Source organism: Acinonyx jubatus, chromosome F2 (genome assembly GCF_027475565.1).
Source record: "Acinonyx jubatus isolate Ajub_Pintada_27869175 chromosome F2, VMU_Ajub_asm_v1.0, whole genome shotgun sequence".
Taxonomy (NCBI): Eukaryota; Metazoa; Chordata; class Mammalia; order Carnivora; family Felidae; genus Acinonyx; species Acinonyx jubatus.
This window is the reverse complement of record NC_069394.1, coordinates 38,877,003-38,898,141: the sequence shown is the minus strand read 5'-3', so window position 1 is coordinate 38,898,141 and position 21,139 is coordinate 38,877,003. Positions and strand designations below refer to the sequence as shown.

Genomic DNA, 21,139 nt, shown 5'->3' with positions numbered 1-21,139 from the left:
TTTCCATCGTTACAAATCAGATCAACAAATATTTATGTGCTACGTGTGCTCTGCCTCTGTTCTAGGTGTAAGAGTCTAAATAAGGTCTCTTTTGTTTTTTTCTTTTTTTTCCTTCTTTACATTAACTTTCTCGTTTTTTAAATTAATGCTTTGTCCTGGTCTTTCTACCCTGGGCCTTTTGGCCTTTTTTAGAGGATGGGGAGTAAATGGCAGGAAACAAGGTCAAAAGAGTCATGTGTACCTTACTGTATCTTCTATTACTTTCTGTATTTCCCTGTCTTCTAGGAGATGATCATTTTCCATTCCAGAAACTGTGTTGCTCATTATTTAGTGGACTTAGGCCTTTCTCCAATAAATAGAAACACACACAGGGATGTGGGTGTGGGATATGCCAGAAGGAGGCTAGGCACCCCAGTTCTAAGCTCATGGGCATCTTTTATAATTACAGTCACACTGTGTCCACACTAACTGAAAGGGGCAGTGCTGTGCATAATCCCAAACAAAAGATCATGCAAATTTAGTTCTCTTTGGCTTTGGAGAACTTTAAATGCATTAAAAAAAATGCTGGGGCAAAATGAGTAAGGTGGGGAGACAGTGACTCAAGATGCAGTTTTAGGGATAGACCGGGAACATTCGGAAGACGTTGAGGCTTGTGGGTTCTGTTCTCAGAGTGATAAAAATGCTTTTCAGTGGTTTTTAGTAATTCAGCAGTTATGTGCTGATGTGTGTTTTACGGAGATCCCTTTTGTCACTGAGTGGAGGATGCATTTAGGAGATTGGTTTGCAGTGGGGCGGGGGGAGTGGGGGGGGTTCCCTGTGATCCAGACTGTACTGAGGATGAGGAAGAGGGTGGGTTTGGAGGTAGGATTGAGAGAACTTGCTGGTATGAATGAAGAAGGAAAGTGAGGAATCAAAGATCATCCCTGCTTTTCAGCTTGAGTAAAAGAGCTGATCTTCACTGGGGTGAGAGAGAGTCTGGGGTCAGGAGATAAGAACACACCTGGGGGGAGAGGACTCGACTTTGCTTTAAGTGACTCACCTGGTGGGGGGGGAACTTGACTTTGCTTTAAGTGACTCACCAGGGTCATTAGGAGTCTAGGCTCTGAAGCAGAAGGCTGACCGTGCCGTGTATTAAATGTTAGCATGGGCTAGTTACTTACCTTTCTGTGTCTTCCATTCCTCCTTCTGAAAGAGTGGTGATCATAGTTGCCTCACAGGATCATTGCAGTGATTAAATCAATTAGTGCACGAAAAATGCTTAGAATGGGGTCTGGCCCATAAGTGCTCAGTATATTTTGCTGCTTTACTAGCCATTCTTATTTAGGTATGTTATAGTTGAGACACGAGCTGTCTTAAAGTGCAGAGATTAAAAAGTGGTTGGTTATGTGACCCTATAACCCAGAACTCAGATGTCTGGGCTGATACAAATTTGAGGACATCAGCCTAAAAATGGTATTTATGTTAAGGACATAGTAAAGAGAAAAGTAAAGTGGTCCTGGATTGAGCCCTGTAGGAGCCCCAACAGTAAATGTCAGAACATTATATTCTCCTGGGGTTTGGAACCTTCTCAGACTGAGACCTGCTCCTTCTATTTTGAATAACCCTGTTACTCTTATGGATTCTCCCAGAAAGGCTAATGAGTTCCATTAATACTAAATTAATATCTCTGCCTTCCTTCCCCTGAGCTAAAAGACTATGTAAGCTATAAATATAATGTTTGATTGACATTTAAAAACAAATGATCTTTTACCATTGCCAGTAGCAGGATTTCCTTTTCTAAGGTAATTGAGGTTAGAAAAAGAAGTTTTAAATGATATGGCTATCGTTCTCTCTGAATTAAACAGTAACACTATATGCCTTGTTCTAATTGCTCGAGACTAAGCTGGGTAATGAGTTTCTGACCGTATAGGCTTAATTTAGCTGTCTTCAAAGGCTTGCTGGTACTTAAGACTTTAAAATAGTAATTGTTCTCTAATGTCCTGGATATTAGTTCCAGTGCATTTGAGGTCTCGCTCATATTTCATATATTTGAAAAAAATGAATGAAGAGTTTGTAATTACGTTTAGGACTATCAGTCATTTAAATCTCATGGTTATAAAAAGGGTACAGAAGAGTGGATATTCACTTGAGTGAATCTTTTTTTAACTTCTTTCCTCTTACATTCCTTTTCACATGTTTTGATCTCCTTTTGAAAATACGTTTGTAAGTAAAAGTTCACTGCGTTTGACAAGCCTTTGTATATTTAACTCACATATGAATAGAATTAAATAGTCCTGGAAATGGGTACAATCAATTGCTTTAAATTGTGCTTCAAAATTATGGAATATAGCAATTTTAAGTTGATACCTTTTTGGAATGGTGGTGGCCATCTGAAGATTTTATCCAGAAGGACAAAGCAGGAATAATGTTTCACCTTTCCTTATGATATTTTCCTAAAATGATCTGGTAGAAGAAGATGTATTATTTAAATCAAAATGAGGCGTATGGGAGAATCCACTGGGATAAAGAAAGAAAACATGAGGATTTCTCTTAAAAAAAAAATCTGGCCCTTTAACATTTGTATTTTTATATTTATTTTATATAATGTAAAAGTATTAGTGATAATACATATTTATAATTTATGAATGTATATTTCTTATGTGACACACCCATCCCCTCAGTTGTCTCTACTGAGTAAGGAACTGTCATTGATCAGAGGAAACAAAGGAGATACGGCTAAATGTAGTATGGGATTCTGGAACAGAAAAAGGACAGTAATAGGGGAAACAAGTGAAATTCACATAAGTTTTGTAGTTTATTATAGCATTATAGGAGTGCCAATTTCCTGGTTTTGACCATTACTCTGTTTTTGATGATAAATGGTTACTATTAGGGGAAGCAAGATGAAGAGTATATTTGAACTCTACTGTTTTGTTTTAAGAAAATTTTTTTTTTCTTAAAGTTTGTTTATTTTTGAGAGAGAGAGCAGAGGAAGGGCAGAGAAAGAGGGAGACACAGAATCCAAAGCGGGCTCCAGGCTCTGAGCCGTTAGCACAGAACTCAGTGCGGGCCTCGAACCCACAGATTGTGAGATGATGACCTGAGTCAAAGTCGGATGCTTAACTGACTAAGCCACCCAGGAGCCCTGAACTTTCCACCGTTCTTGTAACTTTCCTATAAGTCTAAAATGATTTTGAAATGATTATAATCTATTGATTTAGAGGACTGAAGGATAATGATTGAAAAGCATGTATGTGTAGCACACTATATTAGACACGCATAACTTATTTTGAGTAGAAGTAGGCTTTGTAGCATTTCATTTTATTTGTGAAATTTTAGTGGATTGGCAAAGAACTGTGACTGGAAGTGTCAGGGTGCAGAGTGTCAAACAACAGATCATTCAAATTAATTTCTGATTAATTTTGCAGCAGATTGGTCTTTCTAGTCAAACTTAGTTTTATTTACCAAATGGACACACCTGGCCTAAGGAAGGAAATGGCCATAAAACTAATCAAGAATGGATGGTTACCATATATGGCCATCTGATTTAGGATAAAGACACCACTGCACTTACTGGAGAAAGGATGAGCGTTTGATAAATGTCCTGAGTGTAATCAATCAGGGGAAAACGGGTACTTCATGAAAGAAGATATCCATATGACCAATAAGCATATGAAAGTACTCTCTGCTTTATCAGTTGTAAAGGAAACGCCAGTTACAAGCACAGCAGTGAATCACTGCACCCCTCCAAAATGGCCAACATTAACAGAACTGATAATACCACCTGTCCATCAGGATGTGGGACTATTAGAGCTCCCAGGATGCTTCTGGGAGTGTAAATCATACAACCACTTTGGGAAAACTAAAGCTGAACATACATCTATCTACTCTGTGACCCTGTAGTTCCAGTCTTAGATCTGTACCTTGCAGAAAATAATGCTTGTGTCCATCATAAGCCATTTATAAAAATGGTCATAGTGGCTTTATTTATAATAGCCAAAAATTGGAAACAGTCCAGATTCCCACCAATGGTAGAATGGACAGAAACGGAGTGATCAGAGATGAAACAATACAAGCAAAAGGAGTGATGGGGATTCACTATACTTTTCTGGGTGTTTGAAAGTTTTGATTAAAAAAAAATAAGAAATGGAAAAAAAAAGAACAATCAACTAGGGCTTTCCATATGGCTCTTGGCACCACAGTGTAGAGCTCTCCTTGCCCTGTCATTTGGAAAGGGCCCCAGGCTGCCTACCTGCTGTCTATTCACATACCCCAATACAGGCTTGGCAGTCTACACAGCTTGTCCACTTGTGCATAAAGATCCCAACAGTCTTGAGGAAATAGACCTGCATGTGCAACAGCAGGGGAAGCCGGCCCATAGGAACCGTCCAAGCCCTTTATTTTCATCCATCCACCTTCCCAGTCTCTTATCTATGTATTTATCTTTTACATCATATGACTCAAAGGGTTGCATATTCTATGCTTTGACTATATCTCGCTTATTTTTTTAATGTTTATTATTTGTTTTTGAGAGAGGGAGAGGCTGCGTGAGTGGGGGAGGGCAGAGAGAGAGGGAGAAAGAATCCCAAGCATGGGGACATGCAGCTTGATCCCACGAACTATGAGATCACAACCTGAGCCAAAATCGAGAGTTGGACGCTTAACCAATTGAGTCTGCCCCTTGCTTTTTTTTTTTTTTTTAAGGATACTTCCAACGAATATTTTCAAGAAGACCTTTTGTAACGATGTAGATGTAAGAAGACCACTAGGGATAATGAAGGGACATGGATAATCAAGGCCAGCTATTGTTATCCCTAAACCTGAAGGAGGGGTAGGTAGGAGGCTGTGGTTACTGGAGCTGGGAATGAGAGACTCCTACAGGGTTAACCTCCTCATTAGGAACAGTGACCTCAGGTCTAGGCCCACGGCCAACCCAAGGCAACGTCACCTTCCCTCTGATCTCCTGTCTAGGCTTCTCGTTGACTGAACTCCACAAAAGCCAGAGGGTAAGGGAGGCTGTTGATGAACCATGCACGTCTGCCTTCTGGGGCAGAGAACGGACTGGATGGTGAAAGGCGAGTGGAAGACTTCTGGTAGAATCATTCACCTGCGTACCTGGATGTTCCTGTTAACCAAACTACTTTGCTGGGTGCGCGTTTCTCCCCTTTGCCTACAAGAATAAAGAACTTTGCCAGATGTCTTTTTAAAATTGGATATGTGAAGCCTATAGGTTCCCTGGATTCATTTCAGGTCCCAGTTTGGCCAGAGGCTGAGCAGGAACTAAGTTAGCTCAAGCATCGAGTGTTCTTCCTTTTGTGTTCTTTTCTTACCTGTAACTTCTCTGATGACGCATTTTGTTGTTGCTGTTGTTTGCATTTTAATGTGTTTGAAATCAGGATGTGATTTACCATGCAGCATGGATTTAGTGTGAGGATCTTGTTTTTTCTCCAAATCTTTATTTTGAAAAAATTCAAACCTTTCAGAGAAGTTTTATGGACACTGAACATCCATCTTCTTTTTTTATTTAAGTTTATTTATTTTGAGAGAGAAGGAGGGGCAGAGAGAGAGACAGAGAGAGAGAATCCTAAGCAGGCTCTGCACTGTTAGCACAGAGCCCAGTGTGGGGCTCGAACCCACAAACCATGAGATCATGACGTGAGCCAAAACCAAGAGTCAGACCGACTGAGCCACCCAGGTGCCCCATCTTGCCTTTTTCATTAATAATAATTTGGAGTTTTTCATTCTTTATAGAATTATCTCTTACTAAATAGCGAATAGGTATCAAACAGTATTTACAAAATACCAAACAATGGTGCAAGTACTTATGTACTCATCACTCGATTTAAGACACTGAATTTTAGCTTACTTTCGAAAGAGCACTATGTGTCCCATCCTGATGGCATGTTCTTTCCTCTGATCCCAGAACTAGCCATTCTGCTGAATGGTTGATCATTCCTTTGTGTTTCTTTATAGATGTCCACATATATTTGTGTCACTAATTGATCTGTTGTTTAATTTTCATGCTAATAAGCTTTATAGAATAGATTCATGCAGTATGCCTACTTCTGAGACTTGTTTTTTCAGTTTTACTGTGCTGATGAGAAAGGTATTCAGACACTTGTTAAAGATGGTAAGGAAGACTTTACCCAAGAGGGGTTTTGCAGTAGGCAAGAGGTCAGACTCAACTACCTCTCCAGCAAGGATGGTGGAGCGTTGTCACCAAGGAGCAGGTGGGGGGGGGGGGGGGTCAGTGGATGGAAAATTACTGAGAGGAAACATCAAAGCTGGGGAGATTCTTGCTAGACAACTCTAGACAACTCAATAGGATTCTTGCTGAAAGCAGACCAGCATGGCAAGTTACAGAGGCTGGGGGATAAGGAAATTTGATCAGATTATCAGGGTGATCAGATACTGAGGAGAGGGGGTTTTTAGTAAGCTGACTCAGTAGGATTCTTGCCAAAACCAGACTAAATGGGCCATGGGCAGGACCCAAGGTGTTTGGTTGGAGGAGAGAGTTGTCGTTATGTGTCTACATGTACCTGGGGAGACCTTTCTGCTAGCAGCACCCAGTTGCAAGAGAGTCTGGGAAATTCAGGTTTTTAGCTTCCTAGCCTCTGTAGAATAGGCAGACACACTAGGTGGGAATGAACGCTCAGTGCCAACTCCCCATGTCCTCAGCAAACATGCTTTATTATATGGTGAACCTGACCCGGTCCTTCTTTTTCAGAAATCTTCTGACCATTTTTGCTTATTTATTTTTTCGCATCAGTTGTCCAGTTCTCAAGCAATCCTGTTGCGAATTTGTTAATTACAAATGTTAAACTTACACATTAGTTTAGGGGGAAGTGATACCTTATATGTTGTATTTTGTCCAGTTACAACTGTTTAAAAAATGGCTTTATTGAGGTATAATTTATATACCATAAACTTACCCATTTTAAATGTACAAGTCAATGATTTTTGAATTTACAGAGATGTGTGCAATGTTTGTTAAATGTCTGATTACGGCTTACAACTTTCCAGTTAATACACATCTTCTTCAGCATCCATCAGTAATATTTCCAAAAATTTTCCATATAGATCATACATGTTTTTATTTTTTTATTTAAAATTTTTAATTCCAGTATAATTAACATACAGTGTTATATTAGTTTCAGGGGTACAATATAGTGATTCATCACTTCCATACAACACCCAGTGCTCATCCCAAGCATACTCCTTAATCCCTATCACCTGTTTCGCCCATCTCTCTACCCACCCCCGCCCTGGTATCCATCAGCTTATTCTCTAGAGTTGAGAGTCTGTTTCTTGGTTTCTGTCTCTTTTTTATCTCCTTTGTTTGTTTTCTTAGCTTCCACATATGAGTGAAATCGTATGGTATTTGTCTTTCTCTGACTGATTTATTTCACTTAGCATTATGCTTTTTGACTCCATCCATATTGTTGCAAATGGCAAGATCTTACTCTTCTTCATGGCCAAATAGTAGTTTATGTATATGTATACACACACACACACACACACACACACACACACACACCACATCTTCATTATACATTCATCTATTGATGGACAGTTGGGCTGCTTCCATAATTTGAGTGTTGAAAAGAACGCTCCAGTAAACATAAGGGTGCATGTATCCCTTTGAATTAGTTTTTGTACTTTTGGGGTAAATACCCTGTAGTGTACTTACTGGATCATAGGGTAGTTCCATTTTTAGCTTTTTGAGGAATCTTCATACTGTTTTCCAGAGTGGCTGCACCAGTTTGCATTCTCACCAGCACTATACGAGGGTTCCGTTTTCTCCACATCCTCACCAACACTTGTTTCTTGTGTTGTTGATTTTAGCCATTCTGACAGGTGCGAGGTGGTATCTCACCGTAGTTTTGATTTGCATTTCCCTGATGAGTGATACAGAGCATCTTTTCATGTGTCTGTTGGCCATTTGTATGTCTTGTTTGGAGACATATCTTTTCATGTCTTCTGCCCATTTTTAAATTGGATTATTCATTTTTTGGGTTTTGAGGGTTTTTCAAAAATTTTTTTTAAGTTTACTTATTTTTGAGAGAGAGACAGAGTGAGTGGGGGAGGGGCAGAGACAGAGGGAGAGAGAGTATCCCAAGCAGGCTCCACACTGTCAGCACAGAGCCCAGTATGGGGCTTGAACCCACAAAGTGTGAGATCATGACCCAAGCCAACACCAAGAGTTGGACGCTTAACCGACTGAGCCACCCAGGTGCCTCAAGGTTTTTTTTTATATATATATAAATTTCTAAGTTGATTTATTTATTTTGAGAGATAGAGTGAGCAGGATAGGGCAGAGAAGGGGGGAGAGAGAATCCCAAGCAGGCTTTGCACTCTTTGGCACGGGGCCTGATGTGGGGCTTGAACCCACAAACCGTGAGATCATGACCTGAGCTGAAATTAAGAGTCAGATGCTTAACCAACTGAGCCACCCAGGCTCCCCTGGGTGTTGAGTTTTATAAGTTCCTTATGTATTTTGGGTACTAATCCTTTATTGGATATGTCATTTGCAAATATCTGAATTGGAATTCAGTATGTTGCCTTTTAGTTCTGTTGTTTCCTTCACTGTGTAGAAACTTCTTTATTTTATAAGAACTTCATACAAATGTTAGGATTATTCATTCTAGGTCTGTGAAAAATGCTGTTGGTATTTTGATAGGGATTGCATTAAATGATCTATAGATCATTCATGTTTTTAATTAAATTTCTTTTATTTCCTTCTCACGGTCTAGTCATGACATCTTGGTTCTCCAGTGAACATAATCACTAATCACACAAAAAATGTAAATGCTGTTTATTGGTTTTTCTGTTTTTATATAGAGACTTACCTATATCAGTATACATCTCAATATAAGCATGTAGCTGGCAGGAACTAATTTCCTTATATTAGATTCTGTGAACTTGACATTTTAAGTAAGTTTTCTGAATTAATTAGTTCTTCCTAACTTTTTTATGGCTCATTTTATTATTACTATCTTAAAGTGTATTTATTTACTTTGAGAGAGGAGAGCTCATGAGCACAGGGGAGGGGGAGAGGGAATCCCAAGTAGGCTTCGCACTGTCAGCACAGAGCCCAACGCAGGGCTTGAACTAACAAACTGTGAGATCATGACCTGAGCTGAAAATCAAGAGTTAGAAGCTTAACCGACTGAGCCACCCTAGTGCTCTGTGAATTATAGCTCAGTTAAAAAAAAAAAAAAATATATATATATATATATATATATATATACACACACACACATATATATGAAAACAACCCAGCCCAAATAACCATTTCCTCCAAAAAATTCTTTTTTCCCTTTGTCTAAAAGTAATCCTGCCCCTCTGACCTCCCTTAGCTCTTCATCAACGAACTCCTCTTGGATTCTTCCTTCCCTTCCCAGTTCTGATGCTCAACATCAGAACAGAGGTTATGTCCTGATGGTGTCCTCACAGTGTTTATCCCATATTACACACCTATTGATTGTTTATGAAATAAATTTTGAGTTTAAGAATAAAGCTCTAAATTAGCATGTTGCCAAAAAACTCTTCTCTCTGAATGTACTTCAATAAAAAGTTGCAAACAGTTGTCACACACTTATACAAAAAGTGTGTTAGAACCTTCCTTCTGTTTTAATGAAATAAAACTAGTGCCTTATTGTTTCTTCTTCCCCAAACTTTCAACCTCAGAACATGGGACCCCATAGTAGGGACTTGAACCTGGGTGGTTAGGGCTTTATATTTTGCTTTCAGTAGGTCATATTGTTGCTGTGAATCCATCTGAAAATAGTTCTCCTCTAGACCTAAGGGGTGAGAATATACTCCACAGAGTGTTTGTTTTCATAAATTGCGGTGCCAGGAATGTGGCCAAAATGACAGAAACTTGAGACATGGCAGTGACTTATGACTAAAGAAGTAAGATGGGTACATGAATGAAGTAGTTATCTAGCTAGCTCCAAGTTTTATGGGAAGGAAAGAAACCCAAGAAATATAAGGGAAAGTGGAATTAGAATATTTATTTAAAAATATATTTTTTTAATGTTTGTTTATTTTTGAGAGAGACACAGAGCACGAGCAGGGCAGGGGGCAGAGAGAGGGAGACAGAGTCCGAAGCAGGCTCCAGGCTCCAGGCTCCAGGCTCCAGGCTCCAAGCTGTCAGCACAGGGCCTGATGCCGGGCTCGAACCCACCAACCATGAGATCATGACCTGAGCCGAAGTCGGATGCTTAACTGATGAGCCACCCAGGCGCCCCATAGGAGTTGAATATTTAAACAAAGACATTTCATGAAATCAAGGCCACTAAAAAAAATGAAAGAAATGATTTGAATCATTATATGAAAACACACATATACGTGCACACCTACATACACCTTTTTTGTATCGTAGGCTAGCATGATAATGTTGAAAGAGAAATAAATTGGGGAAGCTGTTTGCAACATTTATGATAGACAAAAAGGTAATATTCTTAATATAGCAAATTGTGTCAGGCAGAACACTTTCAGTTACAAGAGATTGAAACCAACTCAAATAGGAAAAAAGCAAGAGGTTTGGGTGATTAAGAAAAATATTAGTCTCACCAATAATAGAAAGAAAATTAGAAAAAAAGAGACGCATTTCATAGAACTCCGTTATATGCCTTTTTTATTTCTGTGATTGACTATCAGAAGACATTATCTAATTATGCCATTTGTGGCCTGTGGTATAGCTTTTCTTAGGATCCTTTTCAAATTAGAGCTGCATTATTGAGGCAGGACGTTAATTTAGGGAACAGTGTGAGGACAGTGTGTCTGACTGGGTTGCTACTAGGAAATAATGTGTCAAGAATAAGTAAAGGGTGGGGCACCTCAGTGGCTTAGTTGATTGAGCATCCCACTTGGGTGCAGGTCTTGATCTCGTGGTTCGTGAGTTCGAGCCCCGTGTCGGGCTCTGTGTTAGCAGCTCAGAGCCTGGAGCCTGTTTCGGATTCTGTGTCTCCCTCTCTGCCCCTCACTTGCTCACACTCTCTCTCTCTCTCTCTCTCTTTCAAAAATAAATATTTTAAAAAAATAATAAGTAAAGGGCATCTATCCCTGTCACCGACCAGTACTGTTACTGATTTTAAAAATCCGTACGTTGTTGTTGGAACTGTTTCCTCTTTTATGTCTGACGTCATTAAAAGGAATGAATTTTAATCCCTCAGAGTTACTCACGTCCACCAGGGTGCACTCACTACACACTGTCAGAGGAGCCAGTATGTGCTCCAGATTGCTAGGAGATAGAAGGTGTATTAGCCTGCTGTGTCTTCTCTGCTCCGTGTTTTTATTGGATTTACACTTTGATTCTACCTAAGCTATTTCACATGCTTGTCATATATTCAGTCCGGTCGGTGTGGTTGGTATAATCATTTGTACGGACAGAATTTTGGAAATTTCCTCATCTCAAATTAACTTTTTTTTTTTTATGGTAAGTAGTATCTCACTATGAATGGTAAACGGATATTCTATGACTTTTCTCTGTTGTGCTTTTTAAATTTCTCTATCTTTTTAACAAGGTTTTATTTATTTATTTTGAGAGAGAGAGAGGGAGAGACAATCCCAAGCAGGCAGTGCAGAGCCCTACACAGGTCTCGATCCCACGAACCGTGAGATCATGACCTGAACTGAAATAAGAGTTGGACACTTAACCGACTGAGCCACCAGGCGCCCCTGTGCCCCTAATTTCTCTTCTTGGAGAAGGAGGTAAATTTAAACATTTTTTATAATTATATGAGATTTAGTTCTGGAGTTTCTTTTTACTTCAGGATAGGATATGCCGGCTATATTAGTGTTTTTTAGGTTATATTAATATTTAAAATGTTTGAATACAACCTTGAGTTTGTATACCTAGAGTCTCTTTTAAGATCTGTGAAGTAAAGAATACCCTATAAATGGGCTGGCTTCCATTAATTTTTTTTCTCATTATAAAATATGCTCGTACAGAATTTGGAAACCATCTCAGTAGACAAAGAAGAAAATAATAAACTTCTGCCTGAGTTCCGGTTTCAGAGATTGCTATAAATTCTCATAGGTTTTGCACATAGCAAGTACATACCGACGTCCAATTCCTTTTAGGGAGGCTGCATGGTTTTCCTCCCCAGCTGGGTAACATCCCGGTGAAGAGTATAGACTCATCCTTCTTGGGGAGAATATCCCATCCACCGCTTACTAGCTGGGCAGCCTTGGGCAAGGGACTTGCCTTCTTCTAGTCATCTTTTTCTAAAATGCAATTATTAATAGTACTAACCTTTTAGGGTTGTCCTGAGGATTAACATAATAACACAGCGCCTACTTCACTGCGGAAAGAAAGCACACATATAAGTGGGGACCGTAAAAGCAGACAATGGACGTTCCACGGTGGTCATAGCTTTATGTAGGAACGGAGAGCCTGATAACCCTTATTGCTTCATATGCAAATGGCATGCTAGAGTGCATCCACGTGGGCTTACATATGTGTGTGTGAGAGAGACTTTCCCTTTGCTATTAAGGAGTTAAGTCTCTCAGCTTTTGTTTTGCATATAAAATGCATTCAAGTTTATTCCCCTCACGATCCTACAAGAATACCATAGGGCATACATGAACTTTCCTTGTAGGTATCTCTTCCCTCATAAGAGGGAAAAGGTAAGCCAATTTAACATTAAAATTATAAACTACAAAATCTGTATGTATGCTTTAAAGAATTTTTTAAGTACTGGCTAGTACTGGTCATCCTCTGAGGCTTTCATAACCGTATCTTTTTTCTTTTTTGAGAATGAAATGTTGAATTTATTCCACTAAATCCATATAGATTAATCTCAGGAACCTTCATTTTTAAAATTTTAAATATGGCAGATGGTCTTTGTTGATATACCTGCGTTGCTGTCCTAGAATTTACTTTTATCCAATTCTTCTGTTTGTAAACCTCCTGCCTAAAATGTCCTCTCCTCTCTGAAGCTGAGGATGCAGAGAGGATGGTTCTAGAAGTGGGATGTTTTCCTTTGGAGGATCGAAGCAGTTGGCCACATTGGTTCATTGGTCAGTATTGAAAGCTGAAGAGGAAGCAGCAGTCTTAGCAGAACCAGAGATTTGAAATCCAAGAGCAGGACTAGTCACAGTTCAGCCTTTTGGTGCAAATACTGTCTCAGCGGGTTTCATAACTTCTAAGCCTCGTTTTGCGGTCTGCTTGGTGGGAACAATGTCGTCTCAGAGTTAAGAGGACTAAATGAGGTATGCGTGAAATGCCTCAGAAACTGCCAGCACCATACAGATGTTTTACTGCATGGGTTTTTGCACTGTCTTAGCTAGTGAGAATCCCACAGTAGAACTGCTTTAGAAACCCAGTCATATGTGGGGGCGCCTGGGTGGCTCAGTCGGTTGAGCATCCCACTTTGGCTCAGGTCATGATCTCACAGCTCTTGAGTTCGAACCCCGCTTCGGGCTCTGTGCTGACAGCTCGGAGCCTGGAGCCCGCTTCGGATTCTGTGTCTTCCTCTCTCTGCCCCTAACCCACTCTCATTCTGTCTCTGTCTCTCTCAGAAATAAACATTAAAAAAAAAAAAAAAAAAGAAACCCAGTCATATGTACTAATCTGAATCTCTAGGGGTGTGGGACTCCTCAGTGACTCGGTTAAGCGTCAACTTTGACTCAGGTCATGATCTGACAGTTCATGGGTTCGAACCCTGCATCAGGCTCTGTGCTGACAGCTCAGAGCCTGGAGCCTGTTTCAGATTCTGTGTCTTCCTGTCTCTCTGCCCCTCCCCTGCTCATCTTCTGTCTCTCTCTCTCTCTCTCTCTCTCTCTCTCTCAAAAATAAATAAACATTAAAAAAATTAATCTGAATCTAAAGACATAATAACATGACCTCTTGAATAAATGTTCATTTAGTCCCTACTGTGATATAGGCAGTGTTCTAGATCAGCACTGTTCAATAGAGAGTACAAGCACATATGTAAGTTAAAATTTTCTGGAAGCCACACTTAAAAAGGTAGACCCAGGTGAAATTAACTGTACTACTTTTTGTTTATTTTTTTAATTTTTATTTTTGTAAGTTTTTAATATTTATTTACAAGAAAGAGAAAGAGAGGGAGACAGATTGCAGGTGGGGGAGGGGCAGAGAGAGGGAGACACAGAATCCGAAGCAGGGTCCAGGCTCTGAGCTGTCAGCACAGAGCCCGATGCGGGGCTCGAACTCACGAGCCATGAGATCATGACCTGAGGCAAAGTTGGATGCTCATCCGACTGGTTTGTCTTATTTAACTCAGTATATCCAGAATATTTTAGCATGTGATCAGTATAAAAATGATTAAGATATTTTACATTCTTGTTTTTTTTTCCAAGTTTATTTATTTTGAGAGAGAGAGAGAGAGTACGAAGGGGAGGGTTTGAGAGAAGAGAGGGAGAGAGAATCCCAAGCAGGCTCTACACTGTCAGTGCAGAGTCTGACCTGGGGCTTGATCTCTTGAATCGTGAGATCGTGATCTGAGTCATAATTAAGAGTCAGACGCTCAACTGACTAAGGCACCCAGACACCCCAAGATATTTTACTGTTTTTTTTTTTTTTTTTGGTGGTAGGTCCTTGAATTCTGGAGTATAGTTTAATCTTACAGCACATCTCACTTCAGACTGAGCACGTCACAGGTGCTCTGGGCCCACATGTGGCTAGTGGCTCCTGTGGTGGGCATCTGTCTCCTTCTATATGTTGGGGTTGCAGTAGTAAAGAAGATGCAGAGAGTTCTTGCCCTCAGGAGGAGTCCTCTAGCAAAGAGAGACTGATAATACACAACAGGTATAAACAAGATCATAGTGATACGTGCTGTAAAGAAAACACGACATTGATGTGGGAGGAACCGGAAGTAGGATGAATACTCAGGGAAGAGCTGTTGGAGGTGTTGATGTTTGAGCTGAGGTGCGAATGATACAAAGGCAGAGCTAGTCCTATGGTAATGGGAGTGAAGGTGCCCCAGTCAGTGGGATCTACAGGTGCCAAGGCCCTACAGTGGGGTGTTCTCTCTGTACTTAGGGAACTGAGTGGCATGGCTGGATTGTAGTATGTGAGAAAGTGTGAGGAGATTAGAGAGAGATTAGGCATGCTCTAGAAGAAATGACAGACATAAAGGCTATGATAAACTGAGATTTTATTTTATTTATTTATTTTTTTCAACGTTTATTTATTTTTGGGACAGAGAGAGGCAGAGCATGAACGGGGGAGGGGCAGAGAGAGAGGGAGACACAGAATCGGAAACAGGCTCCAGGCTCTGAGCCATCAGCCCAGAGCCCGACGCGGGGCTCGAACTCACGGACTGTGAGATCGTGACCTGGCTGAAGTTGGACGCCCAACCGACTGCGCCACCCAGGCGCCCCCTGAGATTTTATTTTAAATGAGAAGCCAGTGGAGGGTTTTAATGGGGGCATAAGACACACATGAGTTTATAAAATACATGTTAGGCACTCATGCTTAAAAAAATGCCTAATTTATTGTATATCTAATTCAGTGGACCAGATGACAAAACTTTTTTTTAAAAAATATCTGTAACGAAGATCGCTTTCCCGTTTTCAAAATAAACTTACGTGTAAGTCAGTATGTTATGTGTAGACATTTTTATGATTCAAGGAGAACTTCTTTGGACACATTATGTCCATTAACTATCATCTTCTCAAATTCCTAAAGAGCTCCAAGTGGTTTACTTCGTATAAAGTTCTCACTTATAATTGGTTTATAAACAAAATGCCTTTGACGAGAGATGAAAAAAATGTTAAAACACGGGGTGCCTGGGTGGCTCAGTCAGTTAAGCATCTGAGTCTTGATTTCGGCTCATGATCACTCACAGCTTATGAGTTCAAGTCCTACATTGGGCTCTGCTGACAGTGTGGAGCCTGCTTGGGATACTCTCTCTCCTTCTCTCTCTGGCTCTCCCCTGCTTACACCTTCTCTCTCAAAATAAATAATATTAAAAAAAAATGTTAAAACAGTGGATCTAGTACTGATTTTCTTTTTTTCTTTTCGCAGACATGTGCATTGCGATTGCAATTTCTCTTCTCATGATCCTGATTTGTGCAATGGCTACTTACGGAGCATACAAGGTAAGCAGCCTTGAAATAAGGGGCTGAAAAAAGGGGCTTTTTCCTTGATCCCTTACACTTGTAACCTGTGCAGCTACTTGTAAGAAGGAAGAAGTGATGAGTCTCAGTTTCCTGTAAGAATCTTTGGAAGTTTAAATCTCACATTAATATGATGTGGATGGAAAACCAATGCTGTAGTCTCAGAAATGTCCAGAGGCTTGTTTTTGACCACCGCTGTCTGGCTTGTCAGTTGTCATGACCTGGTTGATTGAATTTCTTGTCCTCCATTTCCCTTCAGATCAAGAAAGGTTTTGTCTGAATTGGGAAGAAACCATATTTTCTCACGTGGAACACATTGACGTTGTATTTTCTGTCCTATTTAGCAACGCGCTGCCTGGATCATCCCGTTCTTCTGTTACCAGATCTTTGATTTCGCCCTCAACACCTTGGTTGCCGTCACTGTGCTTGTGTATCCGAACTCCATTCAGGAATACATACGACAGCTGGTATGTGGCCGTCCCCACCACGGTTCCTTCATGAGGGAAACCCGCAAGTCAGGGATCGAGACATCAGCATACACACACTTGTGATTTTGTGTGTCTTTCACTGGCTTCTGAGTTACTGATTAGAACTTTTTGAGTGTTGTCTTAAAGATGAGATTTTTGTTTTCTTAGAATGCTTGTCAGGACAACATAACCTCTGGAGTAGATAAGTAGGGGCTGTATTGACTCTGAGATGCACCTACATAAATCAATAAGCTAGTTACTGATTATTATTTTTGTAAGATGTAGTTTGCTCAGTTATTAGTGAAGGATAGCATTTTGCCTCTGCTGTTGTATGGGAAAAGTGGAACTATACTATATGCTGGTTCCCAAACTGATTTGACCATAGAACCCCTATCTTCCTCAAGTATCTTTTTGGGACTGGTTTTCTGTTAAATGCCCTTTGTGATCATCTGAGCAAATGCGGTGGGTCGCTGGGTGTTCAGAAGCTTGTGGAAGGTGTGAGATTAGAATAATCCTGTACCTTTACATTTTTAGCCTTCATTTTTAAAATTGTGAATGTGCCTTGAAATTTAATTTCTTCAAAATTTTAGAATGTTTTAAAGGGGGAGAATGTTCACTCTTTGGAAGTTTGCATTGTCTATGAGCTCTGGGGAAGGAGCAGGGTTTTTCTGGGATGGGAGATACAAGGCTGAGGATTGCAGGTGACAGGGGAGTCCAAGAGGAAGTTCAGTGGAAAAGAGAGAGATGGAGCAGGAGGAGGAGGGGAAGGAAGGAAATGTGGCCTCAGAAGTTTCCGATCTTAAGGCAGTCATGCCCAGATCACATAACTAATACTTAGCAGACCTCGCATGAAAAGCCTCCAGCGTTTTGCTCCTTAAAAGGTTGTCACTGTTATGGTTGTCATTCTTTTTAGTAATAACTTATCCTTGGTTTAGATAACAGGTCCAGGGGCTCCTGGGTGGCTCAGTTGGTTAAGTGTCTGACTTTGGCTCAGGCCATGATCTTGCAGTTCATAAGTTTGAGCCCCGCATCGGGCTCTGTGCTGACAGCTCAGAGCCTGGAGCCTGCTTTAGATTCTGTGTCTCCCTCTCTCTCTGCCCCTCCCTCTCTCTCTCTCTCTTTCTCAAAAATAAATAAAAACATTTTTAAAAATTTAAAAAAAACCCAGCAGGTCCATGTTTCGGTAGCCTGTAGTGTCAAGAAAAATTTTGTGTATTTGCCATGTGTGTTTTTTTGTGTATTTTCCACGTGTATTTCCTAATTGTATGTTATCTCTTGTGGTACAGCTTGAGTATTTCTGCATGAGAGTGTTTCTATATAACGAGCAGGTTGTAGAATTACCTTTTTCTTTAGGGACTTGTGTTTTTACTCTGTAATGAGGACCTAGTGCTGGGTTCCTAAAGTCAACCTTGGAAGTGTGCAGGAAGCATGATTTCAGCATAGCCTGAGTTAGGAGACACTATAAGACAAGCCCTATGGCAGCCCTGTGACTGCTTGAAGAGTGTCCTGTGTGCTCCGTCCCATATATTGCAGAAATGTATAAGGTGCAGGCAGGCGTTTAGAACACTCAGAATACTACCTTGACTTTGTTATACCCCACCTTGTTCAGTCACTTAGCCTTAGAGCTGCCAGTGGTAAAATGATAATATCGGGGATACTGCTGACAGTAATCATAGTATCAGCAAAAAAAAAAAAAAAAAAAATCACTGTCTACTTTTATTTGTAATTACAAACCAAATAATACAAGTGTCTTCAGTCTGTTCTACTTCAAGATCAGTCTAAGTTGAAGTGGTGAGGCTTATGGATTATCACGATGCTTAAGGATGATGTTAAAGCTCCAGTGACAGCAAGGCCCCGCTGACAAGCTGAGATACAGGAGTCTGTGGGGACCGTTATCTGAGAAAGCTGGCGGAAGGCACCCACTTAATTCTAATGCCTGTTCTGTTCATGTGGAGTCTTGTAAAGTGCAGCTAAAAAAAGTTGTGCCTGTGTTCTATAGGCCTTAACTGGACGTAGAAACCACGCTCGCTTTTCTGGAGGAAAGAGTATAGAGATGTTTGTGGAAGGAGTCACAAACTTCCACTTTAATTCTTTTTTTTTTTTTTTTTTTTTTTATTAGACACAGAAACAATATGATTTCATGTTGATCTTGTGAACCGGCACCAAGTTGTTTTATTCTTACCTTTAAGATTAGTACTACAAAAGCCCTTCCAGTCTCCAAGGGTAGGGACCAGTTTCATGAGCTGATCACAAAGAATGATTCAGGTTTTATTTCTTGGGTATTTTGCCCAAAGCGAAAGGAGACTGAAAACCAGTTGGTGATGTTTCCTGGGGGGAGGAGGAGTCGGGCACATGAGTCATGGGTTTTCTTTGTATTCTTTCTTAACATTTGGAACCTCTTTGTTATGTCTCAGAATACTGCTCATGTGGAATCCAAACAGTTATGGTCTTAGGTGATGAAGAAGAGAGGAAAGGGGACATGGTTTCCCAAGCTGCCTTCCACGCACACTGACCCAGGCCGGTTAGAGAAGGGCTTCCCCCAGGCGGAGCAGGGGCTTCATGGTGGGGCCCCGTCACCCCCAATCATAGGGGCAGGTTTGGGTCCTCCTGAAGGGACTTCTTTGACCTGATACTTCATCCGTATGGTCAGATGGTAGGGCTTGGTCTTTGGTTTTTAATGCTGTGAATACCTACTAGTGTAAAAGATTTGCTCTTTGAAGAGAAGCAGCATTAGCAAAAATACTCTGTATAAATAAAACAGGATTTTAATAGTTTTTCCTCCTTGCCCTGTGCAAGCCCTTTAGAGTGGTCCAGAATTTGCATAAAATCTAAATGTCAGAGGTATATATAGACTACTGACTTTAACTTTTTGGATCATAGGAGGCAGTGTTACATTTTCAGGTCTCATTTAATGAACCTTCCTCTGATTTTTCTTTTCACAAGTTATTGCCTGAATTATGAGTACACTGACCTCTCCCCACAAACCGTTTGTTACTCTTTAATTAGTAGAGGTAGGCTAGAAAGTTTGTAGAGGTCTTACATAATAACTGTCTGCTTTAACTAATTGCTTTTTAATAAGCATATCTGGAGAATGCCTAAAGAGTGTAATCCTGAATGATTAATGAGATTTGCTAATGGGGCACTTTTTATTTGCAGCCTCCTAATTTTCCCTACAGAGATGATATCATGTCCGTGAATCCTACCTGCTTGGTCCTTATTATTCTTCTGTTTATCAGCATTATCTTGACTTTTAAGGTAAGTGTGAATATTTTACTTACGGCTTAAATATTATTAAATGTATTCATGAATGTTGAAGAAGTAAGCAAACTTGTGTCAGTTTTTTTTCTTGCTTTAGATTTCTGAACTGTTTTCTTATTTCCTAACAATTCTGTTCTTTCTCTTATTTATATGAGAGTAACAGTAACCACACTTCCACAGGCCAACCAAGGGTTATTCCAAAATCCATTTGGATGGGAATACATTAATGTATACATTAGGTTGTATGTTTTATATACTGCAACAGCCATTACAATGTCTGTGTGCACTTTCTTTTGTAATTTGTTTTTAAAATGTAATATATTTTGAACAGTGTTCTCTAACCATCTGGTGTATGAATTTATCATTATTTAATAAATTGCTTTTTGTTGGACATCAAGACAGTTTCTACTTTTTCACTTGTTAATAGTGCTGCAGTGAATATATTTTTTTAAATGTTTATTTTCAAGAGAGAGAGAGAGAGAGAGAGAGCAAGTGGAGGAGGGGCAGAGAGAGGGAGACAGAGGACCTGAAGCTGGCTCTGTGCTGACAGCAGGCGGCCTGATGCAGGGCTTGAACTCACAAACCATGAGATCGTGATCTGAGCTGAAGTTGGATGCTTAATCGACTGAGCCACCCAGGCGCTCTTGCAATGAATATTTTTACTTCATCTTCAGTATATTTATTTCCTCAAGATACATTTCTTAAACTTAGAGGGTATGCGTAGTTGGAGGGCTTTTGGTAGGTTGTCAAATTGATCTCCCCCCCAACTGGGTGACTGACACCCTGTCAGCACTGTTTCCCCCACCTCAACAGTTGAGTACCAGCTCTCCTTTTTCATTTTTGTACCTGATGGTAAAAACATCACTATAATTTGTGCTTGTGTGCTACCAATAAGTAAAAATTTCTAAATTGTTACTAGACTTTGAACTTTTAATCCTTAACGTCTCTCATTGTGTTTATTTTGGTGTAAACCTTCCCAGTTCTTAAAAAAGCAAGCCTTGGGGCATTTGGGTGGCACAGTCGGCTAAACATCTGAGCGTCCAATTCTGGGTCTCCGCTCAGGTCGTGATCTCACAGTTGAGGAGTTTGAGCCCCGCTTCGGGCTCTGTGTTGACGGTGTGGAGCCTGCTTGGGATTCTGTCACTCCTCTCTGCCCCTTTCCCACTTGTCTACTCTTGCTCTCAAAATAAATAAATAAACTTAAAAAAATTTTTTTTAAATAATCAAGCATCAGTAAGCTTGAAGAAGCCTCATTTAGGGAGAAAAGTCACTTCAAGCAGGTAATATGATGAAGAGGAGTAGGGGATTATTTGTGTCTACATTTTCCCCACGAAACTCTGAAT

The 21,139-nt window shown here is 40.2% G+C and overlaps 1 protein-coding gene across 1 annotated transcript in view; it reads left to right on the top strand.

Moving 5' to 3' along the window:
- LAPTM4B (lysosomal protein transmembrane 4 beta) overlaps positions 1–21,139 on the top strand; it is a 76,689-nt gene that overhangs the window by 30,946 nt on the left and 24,604 nt on the right. Inside the window, exons 3-5 of the mRNA XM_027064164.2 lie at positions 15,980–16,053; positions 16,416–16,538; positions 19,695–19,793. Coding sequence (XP_026919965.2) covers positions 15,980–16,053; positions 16,416–16,538; positions 19,695–19,793 — 296 coding nt within the window. The remainder of the gene's footprint in view (positions 1–15,979; positions 16,054–16,415; positions 16,539–19,694; positions 19,794–21,139) is intronic.